Source organism: Schistocerca americana, chromosome 3, assembly GCF_021461395.2.
Source record: "Schistocerca americana isolate TAMUIC-IGC-003095 chromosome 3, iqSchAmer2.1, whole genome shotgun sequence".
Classification (NCBI taxonomy): Eukaryota; Metazoa; Arthropoda; class Insecta; order Orthoptera; family Acrididae; genus Schistocerca; species Schistocerca americana.
The window spans coordinates 403,723,526-403,743,469 of record NC_060121.1 but is presented as its reverse complement, the minus strand read 5'-3'; the positions used below and the strand labels follow the sequence as shown (position 1 = coordinate 403,743,469).

The following is a 19,944-nucleotide window of genomic DNA, read 5'->3' as shown; positions in this document are numbered from 1 at the left end:
GCAAGAGATGCCGTACAACGCTTCATGATGTGTCATCCGCCCTGATGCCACCCACTCCGACCAGGGGCCTCCCTACATGCACCACCCAACCTCAGCAAGGGCCACCTGTCAGGATGACCATTGCTGTGAGTCTCGAAGCCCCGGGGAGATGGGCAACTACTCCATGGCATACGTGGGGAGTTAACGGCACAGGTATCTGTGTAGTCAGGGGGCCACAACAAACAGGGTACATGGCGGCCCCACCACAACAGACTGGCTACCATGCTGGATATGAGGTGCTAAGAAGCCCATGGTCATTGTCAATGCAGAAAGCGACACTACATAGTGTATGGTGGAAAATGCACCCAGGAAGGTGTCCTCACCCAAGAGATGCAATGTGATGACGAGAAAGTGGACACAACGTACCATGTAAGACGCCCTTCCCCAATTGGCTTGCTCTTCGGGAAAATTTAGAAAGATGGAGGTCAAACCTGACAAGGGACCATCACATTTTAGTCGAAACACAGGAATACCTCGGGCCTATTCTAACACCCGAACCTGCAGGCGAGAAAATAGTAGGAAAGTTAAGGGGGGAGGCACTGTCATGAGTGATAAAATATCCAGTGGTTGTAGTGTTCAGAAAATACCTTTTTTTTAGGGTAGAGAGGATAGAAAGAAAACAAGTTTTAAGAGAGGTTAGGATTGAGAGAAACCTTCAGTTTGAGAAAGAAACCAAACAAACATAATTGTAGTTTATTACATCAGCACTAACAGCTGTTGGTTAAGAATTTTCAACTATCAGCAGAAATTTCAACTATACCCATTTTTAACTCAGTCAATGTGAAATGTCAGCTATCTTTATTGCATCAAAATATTTGAGGACTGACAAATAAAATTAATGAATTAATTATCTACATAGATGAATCAGAGTCCTCAAACCCAGCTGACATAATCTGCCTCTCTCAACAGAAATAGAATTTCATAAAAAATCCTTCATAATATTATAATAGAAGGAAACATTCCACGTAGGAAAAATATATCTAAAAACAAATATGATGTGACTTACCAAATGAAAGTGCTGGCAGGTCAACAGACACACAAACAAACACAAACATACACACAAAATTCATAATATTAAGTGTATATGGAGCACCTGCAGGTAAATTTAATCTGTTCAAAAACCACCTCGAGGCTGTACTGGCCCATTCAACAACCAAACACAAAAAAGTATTGGCTGCTGGTGACTTCAATGTATGTCCTTAAAGACTCTCCCAGTAAGAACTTATTTGAGTTAGTAACACTATCATTCAACTTAATTCCCACTTTTCTATAACGTCCAACTAACAAAATTATATTAAAAACGAATAGTCAATGGCCTCTCAGACCATGACATGCAGTTCCTTCTGTTAAATGTTAATACTGAACAGGATATAAAATCTGTTAAATCTGAACTCAAGAGGGTAATCAACAAGCCAAAAATGTTTTAGGTCACTCCTCTGAGACATTCACTGGAGTGAGGTTTATAGTGATCATGGCATGAATGAAAAATATAACACTTTTGCTAATGAAGTGCTTACCTTATTTGAACACTGTTTTCCCCCAAAAGAAACCAAGGTTAGAGCAAAGTCTACAAAGAAGCCATGGATTACTCAAGGAATAGAGGTATCTTGTAAAACAAAAAGAAAACTGTATCTCTCAATCCGAAACAGTTCTGAAGTTGATGCTATAGCACATTACAAGAAATACTGCAAAATATTAAAGACTGTGATATGGACATCAACACAAATTTATTACAAGGAAAAGATAGTTATACCAGATAACAAAACAAAGACAATTTGGGATATATTTAGTGAAGGAGGAGACCGGTAGAACCAGACATGAAGAGGGGCAAATAGCATTAAGAGTAAAGGATACAGTGGTGACAGATGTATATAGTGCTGCAGAACTTAGTAACAAACATTTTATAGCTGTTACTGAAAATATGGGGTTGTCAGGTTCTGTGGATGCTGCCATGGGTGTACCTCAGACCAGACATTTCAAGTAACTTCCATAATATGAAATTGACCCTCACTATCTCAGCAGAAGTAATGTCCACCATAAAATCTTTAAAAACATCTATTGGGTATGATGAAATATCAACAAAGTTAATTAAAGAATGTGATTCTCAGTTCAGTAACATATTAAGCTATATGTGTAACCAGTTGTTTATCAGTGGAATATTTCCTGAATGGTTGAAATATGCTGAATTAAGCTACTGTTTGAGAAGGGAGATAAAGAAATAGTGTTAAATTTCCGTCCAGTTTCAATTTGCCAGCATTCTCAAAAATTTTAGAGAAGGTAATGTACAATCGGCTATATAATCATCTTATCACAAATAGCATCCCGTCAAAGTCACAGTTCACTTACAGAGAAAATGTACCTAATTCATTTGACAAAAAATTGCAGGCAACTGGTATGTTTTGTGATGTGTCAAAGGCATTTGACTGTGTAAATCACAATAGAATTTTAAGTAAATTAGAATATTATGGTGTAACAGGAAATGGTGCAAAATGGTTCAAATCTTATATCCCTGACAGGAAACAGGGTGTTATTAGGAAAGAGAGATGTATTAAGCTATCAAGCATCATCCAACTGGGAACTAATTACATGTGGGGTCCCACAAGGTTCCATCTTAGGGCCCTTACTTTTAATTGTGTATATCAATGACCTTTCATCAGTAACATTATCAGATGCCAAGTTAGTTTTGTTTGCTGATGATACAAACATTGCAATAAATAGCAAATCAAGTGTAGTCTTAAAAGTATTGGCTAATAAAACATTTGTGGATATTATTCACTGGTTCCTAGCCAATTCTTTGTCACTAAACTTTGAAAAAACACATTACATGCAGTTCAGAACTTGTAAGGGGTGTTCCACAAATATATGCCTAACATATGATGACAACCAGACAGAAGTAGTGGACAGTGTTAAATTCTTGGGATTACAACTTGATAATAAATTCAACTGGGAGGAGCACACCACAGAACTGCTGAAGAGTCTAAACAAATCTCTATTTGCAATGCGAATTCTGTCAGACATAGGGGATATAAAAATGAAAAAGCTGGCATACTATGCTTACTTTCACTCCATAATGTCATATGAGATAATTTTTTGGGGCAATTCATAAAGCCAAGCTAAAGTTTTCCGGGCACAAAAGCGTGCAATAAGAGTTATATGTATTTTTATTCCTTAACGAAATTTGTCCTTAAAAATTTATCACTTTTTTAAACAAACACTTCAGTTCAGATCAAAGCTAGAAGTAAAGAATAATTTTCACAAGAATTTAAAGTCACAAAAAGGTGTGCATTATTCAGGAACACACATTTTCAATAACTTGCCAGTAGCCACAAAAAGCATAACTGCTTCTACTCCATTGATGAGCTTCTCAGTAGAACTAACTGATTTGTGTGTGTGTGTGTGTGTGTGTGTGTGTGTGTGTGTGTGTGTGTGTGTGTGTGTTTTGTGAGAGAGAGAGAGAGAGAGAGAGAGAGAGAGAGAGAGAGAGAGCGCACGCGCGCGAGCGCAACTTCTGCACCATTTCAGTGCAGTAATGTGTTCACTGTAAATAAGTATTGTGGTAGTTCTATTATATGCTTATTACCTTATAAATAATTTTTTTTTTTTAATTTTAAATTCAGTGCATAAATGCAATCTTAGTAAATGACTGTTATAAAATGATCCTTTCATATACTGTTCAAAATATAATAAACAAGTTCTCACAGCTCTGGAAAGCAAAGAGCTTGCAGTAGAAGAGATTTATTTTGCAGTTAGAGAAGTTGAAGTAGTGCTCACAGCTCCTAAGATATGCACTTTTGAGCATGTTTACTAGACCTTTTGTGCTTCAAATGGTTGTCCCTACACATTCCTAAATACTGACCATTCCTCCTGGGACAAACTGAGGAATGCCTCAGCAGCTTTCCAGATTACACTAGGTGACACAGAATTGTACAGAGTGGCTGTGAATTTCACTCAGTAGGCCTTACACCACACTCTCCTGTTAAAATACAACCAGTTGGCAAGAGTGAAATTAGGTTGCCATACGAAGGCTCCATTTTGGTGGTTTACTTTTCAGCACTACTATTTCAGGGGATTATAGCTGGACTGGGATGTTATCACTGGAATGAAGAACCTCCATCAGACTGTACCAAACAGTATGTGTGATGGATTGAGAGCCGATGAGGAAAATGGATGACTCATATGTTGTGCCATTCACCCTTGATGAGAAGACATATGTATTTAAGTAACATCTTGCTCTAAAACAAATCTGACCCCTCAGGCCCCTCTGGATAGTTAGTTGTTCTGTGGAAACAGCCTTGTTGAGGGTGTCATAAATTGCTAAGTACAGTGTTCAAACTACAAGCATTGTGATCACATGTATGAATGAAGAGTTACACCAGTCATTCACACACAAACTCTGTCCTCCACTAGGATAATATTTTCCTACGAGATTACAATATTTTTGCACAGTTTCAGTAAATAGTTTAAAACAGTCTTGTACAGAGAAACAAACAGAGGACGTTTCTTGCACTAGACACTCCAATTCTTCCACACAGACCAATATCATTTACAATTGGAGGGGGGGGGGTGTTGAGGATGGGCATGGGGTGGCCACCAAGGACATTGTTTTTTGTATAGACTGTGTTCTGGAAAACTTTCATCTATGCTAAACAATCAAGCTTTGTGCTCTGTGGTTAGACTCTCCTTACAGATAAACTTGCAAGTACAAGTGGAGTCTAATCTCCCTAACGGCTGGGTCTGCACTGAGGTAGTTAGCATGATCACTAAGAGTTTTCATTGTCGTAACACAAGATGTTTTAAGGAGTGAGGTTATGTTGCCTTACATTTCTTCAGAATAGGGTAGCTTTTTTTTTGCCAGCCATAGTTTCTTCTTCTTTGCTCATAGAACACAGTGCAATGCTCACTATAAGCCAGCTGGTTATTTGAGGAATTAAAATTTCTGGGGATGTACATGCAGTACCTACCTCATGAGCAGCTATGCCTCACTTTCTACAAGTTACTTCACCACTTGCTCTTAATGCTGGGTCCAAAATTCTGGCACCTGAAGAATTTAATTGGATTTGGGATAAATAGCTTTACCTACAGAGCATACAAATCCTACCTCTACATAGTCAGCTAAGACTGGAATATTGAAAGATTTGATAAAAAAAACAATCATCTCTTCAAGTTCATTATTTAGCATACTCAGTAAGTTCCTTATTTTTGTAACACGTTCCTTCTCCCACTCCCTACAGAAGCACTCAAACAATAATATATACCCACTTCAACACCAATCAAATTTTACAGTTCTGTTACTTCATATTTGCTAAAAGTTTTAACTTTGACAGGATTTCTAAGTCAGCTGGATGTAAAGTTTACATGAGCTAGATCCATCAAAGAATTACATCAAAGACTTGAATGTATGTGTCAAACTTCGTATACCTAGAATTGTGGTACTTTGGTAAATGTCCCATAATACAGATGCTATGTCTCCCATGATTCTTGCCAAGTAATGGTATTTCAGCTGTAGTTATTTCCAATTACCTTTTTATCTATTTTTAGTATAGCTTCAGCATCAAGCACGAAGTTTTAATTCATTATTTCTTTACTACTACCTCTATTTGCAACACACGTAGCACATAATATCCACATATATCACTGATTGAATCTGCAAAATTATATCTGTGTACAACACACAGTTTAGGAGATATGCCAAGCATTAAGATATGTGACATACTAAAATTTCTTCAATTATAAATGTTTTATCCCCCCCCCCCCACGAACCATGGACCTTGCTGTTGGTGGGTAGGCTTGCGCGCCTCAACGATACAGATAGCCGTACGTGCAACCACAACGGAGGGGTATCTGTTGAGAGGCCAGACAAATGTGTGGTTCCTCAAGAGGGGCAGCAGCCTTTTCAGTAGTTGCAGGGGCAACAGTCTGGATGATTGACTGATCTGGCCCTGTAACACTAACCAAAACTGCCTTGCTGTTGTGGTACTGCGAACGGCTGAAAGCAAGGGGAAACTACAGCCGTAATTTTTCCCGAAGGCATGCAGCTTCACTGTATGATTAAATGATGATGGCGTCCTCTTGGATAAAATATTCCAGAGGTAAAATAGTCCCCCATTCGGATCTCCGGGCGGAGACTACTCAAGAGGACGTTGTTATCAGGAGAAAGAAAACTGGCGTTCTACGTATCAGAGCATGGAATGTCAGGTCCCTTAATCGGGCAGGTAGGTTAGAAAATTTAAAAAGGGAAATGGATAGGTTAAAGTTAAATGTAGTGGGAATTAGTGAAGTTCGGTGGCAGGAGGAACAAGACTTTTGGTCAGCTGAATACAGAGTTATAAATACAAAATCAAATAGGGGTGATGCAGGAGTAGGTTTAATAATGAATACAAAATAGGAGTGCGGGTAAGCTACTACAAGCAGCATAGTGAACGCATTATTGTGGCCAAGATAGACACGAAGGCCACGCCTACCACAGTAGTACAAGTTTATATGCCAACTAGCTCTGCAGATGATGAAGAAATTGATGAAATGTATAATGAGATAAAAGAAATTATTCAGATAGTGATGGGAGACGAAAACTTAATTGTCATGGGTGACCGGAACTCGATAGTAGGAAAAGGAAGAGATGGCAACATAGTAGGTGAATATGGAATGGGATTAAGGAATGAAAGAGGAAGCCATCTGGTAGAATTTTGCACACAGCATAACTTGGTTCATGAATCATGAAAGAAGGTTGTATACATGGAAGACCCTGGAGATACTAGAAGGTATCAGACAGATTATATAATGGTAAGACAGAGATTTAGGAACCAGGTTTAAAATTGTAAGACATTTCCAGGGGCAGATGTGGACTCTAACCACAATCTATTGGTTATGAACTGTAGATTAAAACTGAAGAAACTGCAAAAAGGTGGGAATTTAAGGAGATGGGACCTGGATAAACTGACTAAACCAGAGGTTGTACAGAGTTTCAGGGAGAGCATAAGGGAACAATTGACAGGAATGGGGGAAAGATACACAGTGGAAGAAGAATGGGTAGCTTTGAGGAATGAAATAGTGAAGGCAGCAGAGGATCAAGTAGGTAAAAAGACGAGGGCTAGTAGAAATCCTTGGGTAACAGAAGAGATACTGAATTTAATTTATGAAAGGAGAAAATACAAAAATGCAGTAAATGAAGCAGGCAAAAACGAATACAAACGTCTCAAAAATGAGATCGACAGGAAGTGCAAAAGCAGGGATGGCTAGAGGACAAATGTAAGGATGTAGAGGCTTATCTCATGAGGGGTAAGATAGATACTGCCTACAGAAAAATTAAAGAGACCTTTGGAGAAAAGAGAACCATTTGAATGAATATCAAGAGCTCAGATGGAAACCCAGTTCTAAGCAAAGAAGGGAAAGCAGAAAGGTGGAAGGACTATGTAGAGGGTCTATACAGGGGCGATGTTCTTGAGGACAATATTATGGAAATGGAAGAGGAGGTAGATGAAGATGAAATGGGAGATACGATACTGCGTGAAGAGTTTGATAGAGCACTGAAAGATCTAAGTTGAAACAAGGCCCCGGGAGTAGACAACATTCCATTAGAACTACTGATGGCCTTGGGAGAGCCAGTCCTGACAAAACTCTACCATCTGGTGAGCAAGATGTATGAGACAGCCAAAATTCCCTCAGACTTCAAGAAGAATATTATAAATCCAATCCCAAAGAAAGCAGGTGTTGACAGATGTGAAAATTACCGAACTATCAGTTTAATAAGTCACAGCTGCAAAATACTAACACGAATTCTTTACAGACGAATGGAAAAACTGGTAGAAGCCGACCTTGGGGAAGATCAGTTTGGATTCCGTAGAAAGGTTGGTACACGTGAGGCAATACTGACCTTGCGACTTATCTTAGAAGAAAGATTAAGAAAAGGCAAACCTACATTTCTAGCAATTGTAGACTTAGAGAAAGCTTTTGACAATGTTGACTGGAATACTCTCTTTCAAATTCTGAAGGTGGCAAGGGTAAAATACAGGGAGCGAAAGACTGTTTACAATTTGTACAGAAAGTAGATGGCAATTATAAGAGTCGAGGGGCATGAAAGGGTAGCAGTTGTTTGGGAGGGCGTGAGATAGGTTGTAGCCTCTCCCCGATGCTATTCAATCTGTATATTGAGCAAGCAGTAAAGGAAACAAAAGAAAAGTTCGGAGTAGGTATTAAAATCCATGGAGAAGAAGTAAAAACTTTGAGGTTCACCGATGACATAGTACTTCTGTCAGACAGTAAAGGACTTGGAAGAGCAGTTGAACGGAATGGACAGTGTCTTGATAGGAAGGTATAAGATGAACATCAACAAAAGCAAAACAAGGATAATGGAATGTAGTTGAATTAAGTTGGGTGATGCTGAGGGAATTAGATTAGGAAATGAGACACTTAAAGTAGTAGAGGAGTTTTGCTATTTGGGGAGCAAAATAACTGATGATGGTCGAAGCAGAGAGGATATAAAATGTAGACTGGCAATGGCAAGGAAAGCATTTTTGAAGAAGAGAAATTTGTTAACATCGAATATTGATTTAAGTGTCAGGAAGTCGTTTCTGAAAGTATTTGTAAGGAGTGTTGCCATGTATGGAAGTGAAACATGGACGATAAATAGTTTAGACAAGAAGAGAATAGAAGCTTTTGAAATGTGGTGCTACAGAAGATTGCTGAAGATTAGATGGGTAGATCACATAACTAATGAGGAGGTATTGTATAGAATTGGGGAGAAGAGGAGTTTGACTAGAAGAACTTGACTAGAAGAAGGGATCGGTTGGTAGGACATGTTCTGAGGCATCAAGGGATCACCAATTTAGTACTAGAGGGCAGTGTGGAGAATAAAAATCATAGAGAGAGACCAAGAGATGAATACACTATGCAGATTCAGAAGGATGTAGGCTGCAGTACATACTGGGAGATGAAGCAGCTTGCACAGGATAGAGTAGCATGGAGAGCTGCATCAAACCAGTCTCACAACTGAAGGCCACAACAACAACAACAACAACAACAAATGTTTTACATGCTTAACATCATGCATCTAACACATTAACTCATTTATAAAGTAATCACACATCTGGAGCTGTTTCACACATTGGGAGTTCAATTCTTTAACACTTTGACCACTGTGAGGCCACCAGCAGGGATAGCACCAATTCATGCTTGGCACCGTGTGCCTGTTGGCAGCCACACAATCCACTCTACTTGGTACAGTGTATTTTTTGATGCTATGTGTAAAAAACAAAAACAAAACAAAAATGTCAAAGTGCTGAACAAGATATTGTACTCAATTTGCAGGACTTTGGTGTCAACTCAAGAAATACAAATTAATGCTCAATACAGCATTATACAATGTGATTAAAACAAATGTTTACAAGCTGGCATGGCACATCAGGCGTACAACGAGGATCAGTTATCACGCAGGAACCAGGAACCGCAAACGTCACAAGAGGACGAGGAAACATTGAGAGTAACATGGCTAGCTACACTTACCATGAAATGGCTGAGATACATCAACTGCAGTGGCAAAGAAGCTGTGCGATTGTATTGTGCAAAATATCCTGATAGAAGGGTACCTTGCCACACATTACTCACTGGCCTGTATCACTGAGTGTGCGAAACCTGCTTATTCCACTTGCAAAAGCCGGATGCTGGTTGCCAATCAACAACATAGACAGTTGTGGCAGAAGAAAGTATTCTTGAAAGGGTGCAGCATATGTCAAAAAGTACAAGAGGTGTATCCTGTGCCATTAATATCGCCCAACCCTCCGCCTGGCGCATTGTACATGACATAGGACTGCGCCTGTTTATCATTTTCAATGGATCCATACATTGCAACCGGGGGACTACAACAAACGCCTGGGATTTGCATGGTGGTTTCTGCAGGAATCCGCTGCAGACTTAAGTTTTCCGGTGAGGGTTCTCTTCAGCAATGAGGCTGCATTCCCACTTGACAGTGTGATGAAGAACGTTGGAAATCTGTGTATGTGGGTGGATGTCAATCCACATACTACACCTAAGCATGCCTCACAATGCAAATTTACTTAACCTGTGGGCTGGCATTGTTGAAGACTGTTTAATTGGCCTATACATTCTCCCAGACTGACTTGATGGTTGCACATATCCCTTATTCCTGCCAGGCATGCTTATTCATCACCACATTCGATTTCAGCATGACGGTGCCCTCATGCGTTTCAGCAGACAAGTGAGTGCACATCTGCAGGCAACCTTGGCTGCTGGACTGGTCACAGTCTCCAGTCGACTTTTTCCTGTGGGGTGTATCTGAAGGGTCTTGTGTATAAATCGCCAGAGGACCTAAGGGGCAGGATTTTTGCACAGCAGGGTGTCTTCAAGATGCAACAGTTATCTTCGAGAGGGTGCACCATCCAATGTAGCTTGGATGTCAGGCATGCCTCAATGCATCTAGAGATAAAAATCTGATACACATCTTGTAGAGAACGTCAATTTGTACCGTGCGACAGAATAACTGCAAAGCCATTTACTAACCCCATATGGCCTTTGCAATCTCCAGTTCCTATGTGATTAATGACCCTTTTTGTATGCTTGATCTGCAATGTCAGCTTGTAAACATTTTTTGGATAATCCTGTATACCACACTAAACATACTGGAGCATGTGGCTACCAGCATACACACACAGTATCAGAGGTGCACCTCTTGTGTGTCCACCAACGGTCCTGTTGCAGCCAATGTTTTAAGAATCAGGAGTGGCAAGGTACTGGTTACATGTCTAATACATCAGCATCAAATTATCACAGAATAAGTCTGTCTCTCTGATGATGTCACTGATACATTATACACAGCCAACCCAACACGGCACAACTCAAGAAGCAAACAGTGAATGACATTAGTAACATGAAAATATTCCCAAAATAAAAACTGATAAACTAATGTAACTTCCAGGGGTATAGAGTTTTCTTTTCTTAACATTTTCACACACATTAAAAACCATGACAATATCAGACTATAGTTTGACAACAGGGGAGGGGTTTTCTTTGAGGGTATAAATGTACAGGGTTATTACAAATGATTGAAGCGATTTCACAGCTCTACAATAACTTTATTATTTGAGATATTTTCACAATGCTTTGCACACACATACAAAAACTCAAAAAGTTTTTTTAGGCATTCACAAATGTTCGATATGTGCCCCTTTAGTGATTCGCCAGACATCAATGAGTTCGAAATCATCGTTGTTGTGAGCTCGCAGTTCTGGCACATTTCTTGGTAGAGGAGGTTTAAACACTGAATCTTTCACATAACCCCACAGAAAGAAATCGCATGGGGTTAAGTTGGGAGAGCGTGGAGGCCATGACATGAATTGCTGATCATGATCTCCACCACGACCGATTCATCGGTTTTCCAATCTCCTGTTTAAGAAATGCCGAACACCATGATGGAAGTGCGGTGGAGCACCATCCTGTTGAAAGATGAAGTCGGCGCTGTAGGTCTCCAGTTGTGGCATGAGCCAATTTTCCAACATGTCCAGTTACAGGTGTCCTGTAACGTTTTTTTTGCAAAAGAAAAAGGGGCCGTAAACTTTAAATCGTGAGACTGCACAAAACACGTTAACTTTTGCTGAATTGTGAATTTACTGCACGAATGCGTGAGGATTCTCTACCGCCCAGATTCGCACATTGTGTCTGTTCACTTCACCATTAAGAAAAAATGTTGCTTCATCACTGAAAACAAGTTTCGCACTGAACGCAGCCTCTTCCATGAGCTGTTGCAACCGCGCTGAAAATTCAAAGCGTTCGACTTTGTCATCGGGTGTCAGGGATTGTAGCAATTGTAGACAGTAAGGCTTCTGCTTTAGCCTTTTCCGTAAGATTTTCCAATCCGTTGGCTGTGGTACGTTTAGCTACCTGCTTGCTTTATTCGCCGACTTCCGCGGACTACACGTGAAACTTGCCCGCACGCGTTCAACCGTTTCTTCGCTCACTGCAGGCCGACCCGTTGATTTCCCCTTACAGAGGCATTCAGAAGCTTTAAACTGCACATACCATTGCCGAATGGAGTTAGCAGTTGGTGGATCTTTGTTGAACTTCGTCCTGAAGTGTCGTTGCACTGTTATGACTGACTGATGTGAGTGCATTTCAAGCACGACATACACTTTCTCGGCTCCTGTCGCCATTTTGTATCACTGCACTCTCGAGCGCTCTGGCGGCAGAAACCTGAAGTGCGGCTTCAGCCGAACAAAACTTTATGAGTTTTGTGTCATGACCATATATCAATGAATGGAGCTACAGTGAATTTATGAAATCGCTTCAATCATTTGTAATAGCCCTGTAACTGTTGTTGTTGTTGTCTTCAGTCCTGAGACTGGTTTGATGCAGCTCTCCATGCTGCTCTGTCCTGTGCAAGCTGCTTCATCTCCCAGTACCTACTGCAACCTACATCCTTCTGAATCTGCTTAGTGTATTTATCTCTTGGTCTCCCTCTACGATTTTTACCCTCCACACTGCCCTCCAATGCTAAATTTGTGATTCCTTGATGCCTCAAAACATGTCCTACCAACCGATCCCTTCTTCTAGTCAAGTTGTGTCACAAACTTCTCTTCTCCCCAATCCTATTCAATACCTCCCCATTAGTTACATGATCTACCCACCTTATCTTCAGCATTCTTCTGTAGCACCACATTTCGAAAGCTTCTATTCTCTTCTTGTCTAAACTAGTTATCATCCATGTTTCACTTCCATACATGGCTACACTCCATACAAATACTTTCAGAAAAGACTTCCTGACACTTAAATCTATACTCGACGTTAACAAATTTCTCTTCTTCAGAAACGATTTCCTTGCCATTACCAATCTACATTTTATATCCTCTCTACTTCGACCATCATCAGTTATTTTACTCCCTAAATAAGCAAAACTCCATTACTACTTTAAGTGTCTCATTTCCTAATCTAATTCCCTCAGCATCACCCGATTTAATTTGACTACATTCCGTTATCCTTGTTTTGCTTTTATTGATATTCATCTTATATCCTCCTTTCAAGACACTGTCCATTCCGTTCAACTGCTCTTCCAAGTCCTTTGCTGTCTCTGACAGAATTACTATGTCATCGGCGAACCTCAAAGTTTTTACTTCTTCTCCATGAATTTTAATACCTACCCCCAATTTTTCTTTTGTTTCCTTTACTGCTTGCTCAATATACAGATTGAATAACATCGGGGAGAGGCTACAACCCTGTCTCACTCCTTTCCCAACCACTGCTTCCCTTTCATGTCCCTCGACTGTTATAACTGCCATCTGGTTTCTGTACAAATTGTAAATAGCCTTTTGCTCCCTGTATTTTACCCCTGCCACCTTCAGAATTTGAGAGAGAGTATTCCAGTTAACATTGTCAAAAGCTTTCTCTAAGTCTACAAATGCTAGAAACGTAGGTTTGCCTTTTCTTAATCTTTCTTCTAAGATAAGTCATAAGGTTAGTATTGCCTCACGTGTTCCAACATTTCTACGGAATCCAAACTGATCTTCCCCGAGGTCCGCTTCTACCAGTTTTTCCATTCGTCTGTAAAGAATTCGCGTTAGTATTTTGCAGCTGTGACTTATTAAACAGATAGTTCGGTAATTTTCACATCTGTAAACACCTGCTTTCTTTGGGATTGGAATTATTATATTCTTGTGAAGTCTGAGGGTATTTCGCCTGTCTCATACATCTTGTTCACCAGATGGTAGAGTTTTGTCATGACTGGCTCTCCCAAGGCCATCAGTAGTTCTAATGGAATGTTGTCTACTCCCGGGGCCTTGTTCCGACTCTGGTCTTTCAGTGCTCTGTTAAACTCTTCACGCAGTATCTTATCTCCCATTTCGTCTTTATCTACATCCTCTTCCATTTCCATAATATTGTCCTCAAGCACATCGCTCTTGTATAAACCCTCTATATACTCCTTCCACCTTTCTGCCTTCCCTTCTTTGCTTAGAACTGGGTTGCCATCTGAGTTCTTGGTATTCATACAAGTGGTTCTCTTCTCTCCAAAGGTCTCTTTAATTTTCCTGTAGGCAGTATCTATCTTACCCCTAGTGAGACAAGCCTCTACATCCTTACATTTGTCCTCTACCCATCACTGCTTAGCCATTTTGCACTTCCTGTCGATCTCATTTTTGAGACGTTTGTATTCCTTTTTGCCTGCTTCATTTACTGCATTTTTATATTTTCTCCTTTCATCAATTAAATTCAATATTTCTTCTGTTACCCAAGGATTTCTATTAGCCCTCGCCTTTTTACCTACTTGATCGTCTGCTGCCTTCACTACTTCATCTCTCATAGCTACCCATTCTGCTTCTACTGTATTTCTTTCCCCCATTCCTGTCAATTGTTCCCTTACGCTCTCCCTGAAACTCTCTACAACCTCTGGTTCTTTCAGTTTATCCAGGTCCCATCTCCTTAGATTCCCACCTTTTTGCAGTTTCTTCAGTTTCAATCTGCAGTTCATAACCAACAGATTGTGGTCAGAATCCACATCTGCCCTTGGAAATGTCTTACAATTTAAAACCTGGTTCCTAAATCTCTGTCTTACCATTATATAATCTATCTGAATACCTTTTGGTATCTCCAGGATTCTTCCAGGTATACAACCTTCTTTTATGATTCTTGAACCAAGTGTTAGCTATGATTACGTCATGCTCTGTGCAAAATTCTACAAGGTGGCTTCCTCTTTCATTTCTTCCCCCCAATCCATATTCACCTACTATGTTTCCTTCTCTCCCTTTTCCTACTGACGAATTCCAGTCACCCATGAGTATTAAATTTTCGTCTCCCTTCACTACCTGAATAATTTCTTTTATCTCGTCATACATTTCATCTATTTCTTCATCATCTGCAGAGCTAGTTGGCATATAAACTTGTACTACTGTAGTAGGCATGGGCTTTGTGTCCATCTTGGCCACAATAATGCGTTCACTATGCTGTTTGTAGTAGCTAACCCGCACTCCTATTTTTTTATTCATTATTAAACCTACTCCTGCATTACTCCTATTTGATTTTGTATTTATAACCCTGTAATCACCTGACCAAAAGTCTTGTTCCTCCTGCCACCGAACTTCACTAATTCCCACTACATCTAACTTTAACCTATCCATTTCCCTTTTTAAATTTTCTTACCTACCTGCCCGATTAAGGGATCTGACATTCTACGCTCCGATCCGTAGAACGCCAGTTTTCTTTCTCCTGATAACGACATCCTCTTGAGTAGTCCCCGCCCGGAGATCCGAATGGGGGACTATTTTACCTCCGGAATATTTTACCCAAGAGGACGCCATCATCATTTAATCATACAGTAAAGCTGCATTTCCTCGGGAAAAATTACGGCTGTAGTTTCCCCTTGGTTTCAGCCACTCGCAGTACCAGCACAGCAAGGCCGTTTTGGTTAATGTTACAAGGCCAGATCAGTCAATCATCCAGACTGTTGCCCCTGCAACTACTGAAAAGGCTGCTGCCCCTCTTGAGGAACCACATGTTTGTCTGGCCTCTCAAAAGATACCCCTCCGTTGTGGTTGCACCTACGATACGGCCATCTGTATCGCTGAGGCACGCAAGCCTCCCCACCAACGGCAAGGTCCATGGTTCATGTAACTACAGAATGCATAAAGTGCATTAAAAATTTGTAATTGCACACTACTGCCAGCAGTGATGCCACTGACCAAGGCAGTGAGACATAGCAACACTATACCGAACTACCCTTCCTCTTCAAATACCCATGAATAGATCTAGCACAAGGTCCTAATGTTCTCAAGTACACATTTTAATCTTATGTTGTCTTCAGCTTGATTGGGAGAATTCTGTACACTATCATGAGTGTACACAGGCTGATTATCTATACAAATTACTACAAGTCTTTAGACCGCTCTGTAAATAGGTGCAGTTTGACTTCAAACAATGAAAATATGGATGGCAGGACAGCAGTCTGAGCTCAACTAATTCCTGATGCAAGAGTATAATGATGGTTAATCTACCTTCATGTTCAATACTGCTTCATCAACACACAACCAAACTATCACTTTCCAACTAAATCTAGACCTCGGGCTACTCTACAGATCAGTATGTCAGCACAAACACGATTTTGTATTACCATTAATTGACTTTGCCAACTCCCAAACAAACTGTCACCATCTAACCAAGTCTCACTTACAATGCCACACCATTATGTTACAGGATAAAGCAGACATCCAATGTTTGCAGGTACAGATGACCAATAAAGAAGTAGTTCACATGCCCCTTAAAAGACCATAGTTTGATTACACTGCAAGTGTACAGGATTCCCAGCAAAAATACTGTCAAAGGAGACTGTACAAGTGCAATGGAGGTTGGACAGGTATATAATGGGAGACTACAGATGGGAAATTAGTGTCGCGGAAATATTTAAGAAATTGAAATGGGAAAAACCTTGCAGAGAGAAGGGTTCAAGCCAGACTTTGGAGAATTTACCAAGTATGTGAGTGAGAATGCATGGGAGACATACGACATGGTCTTGTCGTCTTCAGTTGATATACAAGGAACAGAGAACATCAATACAAAACAATGCTGGAATCATACAACACTGGATGTAAATACTCTTATTTGTAACGGAGTAAAGGAATGGAAAAATTTGCAACAGTATACTCTCCGCCCATTTTCATAAAGCATCGCTAATTTTAAACACCAAACCAAACTCCAGCAAGCCACCAAAGATTATGGAAAATAACTGTAAATCTTAGTTTCACCTAGGCGCAATTCCATGTCAAATCAACAATTAAGTATGCATATACTACTCATAAATCATGACACAAATTAATTTTTTCACATTTTTCTGACGAAAAGTTATCAAGTAATGGACCTTCAAAAATTGAAAAGGTGACAAATTTTTGACTCGCGGAACAATGTTGTTTTCTTTACAACTTGTGTTCTAATTAAGCTAGAACAATAAAATTTACTTCATTGGAAAGCTCTTTCAAAGAGCTTTTATATGATACCAAACATCATTAGTTCAATATATAGATACACATTGTTTATAAAAACAACATTGTTGAATTTATCGAATTCTGAAAAACTGTATTTTTAAAACTCTCAAAAAAATATATGTGAAAGATACACTTTACATTTACATATTCTGAAAGTTTCAACTTGGGATGAGCATGGGATCACTATCAAGAGCAATTTTACGTTAAGGGTGGTGCTTTAAAAATTCCTAAAAACTAAATTATTTTAGATATTAGGCCTACTTCTCACCAGCTGCATGTTGTTGTAAAATGTGGAAATTAAAAATAACTTATAATTGACAAAACAACATATGTTTCATGGTTCTGTAATTAATAAATACAAAATGAAAACTTAAAAAATAAATAAATAAAGAAACACAGAAAAATGAATACCTGAGATCAGACCTAAATTCAGTTAGTAATTACTATTATATACAAATAGGCGTCCTATTAGTGCCGTCCTTCATACTTCGAACTAATCAGTCTGTTGCACATCAACATTTCTGCAGTGGATAACTTATATGTTCGCCCTGTAGCAGTTTCAGGGTTCACGATTGCCACTACTTCCCTACCGCTTATGGAAAGAACGTCTGGATGACTCGGAAATATAAAAGATGGTGATGGTCCATGTGGATGTAAGAAACTAACTGTGATTTCATCCTTCTCCTGATTTTTTTTCAAGTACACAGGTTAACCACCAGTATCCATTATAATCACAAGCAACATATCCTTTTATGTCTTTGAACAGTATTGTATCACTGTCAGAAACTTGTCACCAGTTCAATTTTGCTATAATCAGAGTTTGAATACACTTTTGTTATTATTTTGTCCTTGCTAAAATGAATAAAAGTGTGAAGCTTTTGTGTCCCTACAATTTTGCAGCATTTCTCAAATCTCTCCATAAGTTTCATTTCTTCATTTTTGTGATCTTCTTTAGTAGCATACTTTGAGTTCATTCCTTCTACGTTATCCTTGGCAAACATATAAAGTTGTTTTGGTGCCATTATTTGATCACTGTATGGCCTTTGCAGACTTGTTCGAGCTGCAAGTAGTTTAACTGTTCCACCAACATCATCACTAGCTCCCTTTCCATGCGAGTCAAAAATTTGTCATTCTTTCAATTTTTGAAAGTCCATTACTCAGTAACTTTTTATCAGAAAAATGTGAAAAAATTAATTTTTGGTGCTATTTATGAGTACTATAGGCATACTTAATTCCATTTAAATCCAAGAGGGTAAGGTGGAAAATGATGGTTTCATTTGTTGATTTGATGTGGAATGACCCCTAGCCTATAATACAGGAATGCACTGTGATTAAGTGCTCTACAAATTTCATGTTCACCACATTGTCAACACCCATAATTGTGAGCAACAGCAAATTATCCACCAAGTAAGTCCAGTCATCTGTCATTCCACTCAGTGGTCAAGGGGCATCTCTTTCCGATTTGCACCTACACTAATTGCCCTGTTAATGAAATTATTATTGTAATGCTACTTCATGACGATATGAACGAAGATAAAAGGGAAAACATCTGGGCATGGCGAAATGCAGTCAATTTTATCGTAACTAACGCCTGATCAGTAGTTCTGAAACATAACTGTCAGAAAATATCAACAATTTGTGAGGTCTTAGCCAATGAGCTTGCTATATAACGAAAAAATGTTTTATTGAGTATTAATTTACAGTACTAATATGAAACCATCAAGTTTCATGTAGTTCTGTGATCAAATTATACTGTGTTTGGCAGACTTCCTTCTGCTTGTTTATTCATTTACACATTTGTGATTAACTTCAAAGAAGGAACGCGACGGCTTTAAGGATCCAAATTTACAGTCTTGCCTGCCGAAAACTAACACATTTCATTGAAACATCTACACAAATCTTAGCTATAACGCCTGGCAAAGTGTTTGTTGCACGAATGGACAACTTGCTTCAACAGAACAAGGGAAATACTAATTTTTGTTCAAACAATTCCCCAAGCAGCACGGCACTCATTAGTTTTTCATGCGCTCACACTGCTATCATCTAGTAAATGTCGTTCCCACTATCACACGATGACTCGCAATTACACGCATGTGCACGAAACGGCTATACTGTGAACTGTCACTGTACCCCATTCTCGTGTATTAAAGAGTCGATCCAAATACGTTTCCTTTCATAGCCAAAATTACATTTAATCCGACAACGAAATACATCCTGTCCTCTTAAACGGGAATTTAACTGAACAACAACTCAACTTACTGTGAAACTTACCACTTATATACCCCCAGGGCATAGGGATTTTAATTTCTGTGACTTCGGAATTCATTGTAAGTAATTTAGCAACAACACGAAACTCAAACTTCCAACTTCTACTTCGTCAGCTCCGCAGAACCTTTGCAATGTGCTGTCAAAACTTATCACGGCAGCTCCATGCATAGTAATCTTTATTACACCATACCGGTCAACAGAAAACTGACCTTCAATTCCATATATGACATTAAGATATCATAAACATTTTACCAGACCCTTGAATAAATTAAAATTCTTCAATACACAGAGTGGGACATCAATGACATCTTACGAAAAAAAAAAAAAATTAATTTAGGGCATATAATAACTCTCCCGCTCGATGCAATCAACAACGAGTGCCGCCTCTTCATTCAAAGATCTTACTACTCTCGCGGCGAATATACGATAATTTTAACTATAATACAGTACAGTATTATTGACATTCTCTCCTGGACTGCTCAATAATATTGCGCTTCGGAAAATTGGACGACAACGATGCAGCTGCTATAGTATTATCTCTACGCTGTTGCAAGCAGAAAAAAAATTGAATGAAAAATTGGTTCAAGGACCGTCAAAGATCACTTATAAATACTTGTTCACAGAATTGAGGCGGAAAGGAAAAGAAAAAGTTTATCATAAGTTTTGC

At 39.3% G+C, this 19,944-nt stretch overlaps 1 protein-coding gene across 2 annotated transcripts in view; it reads right to left on the bottom strand.

Moving 5' to 3' along the window:
* The window catches only part of LOC124605313 (probable serine hydrolase), a 37,425-nt gene extending 17,862 nt beyond the window's left edge, over positions 1-19,563 (bottom strand). Inside the window, exon 1 of one of the 2 annotated variants that reach the window (XM_047136898.1) lies at positions 19,269-19,563. In XM_047136898.1, coding sequence (XP_046992854.1) covers positions 19,269-19,335 — 67 coding nt within the window. In that variant the 5' untranslated portion in view covers positions 19,336-19,563. The remainder of the gene's footprint in view (positions 1-19,268) is intronic. The other variant, XM_047136899.1, reaches the window with a different exon arrangement.
* Between the last annotated feature and the right edge of the window lie 381 nt (positions 19,564-19,944).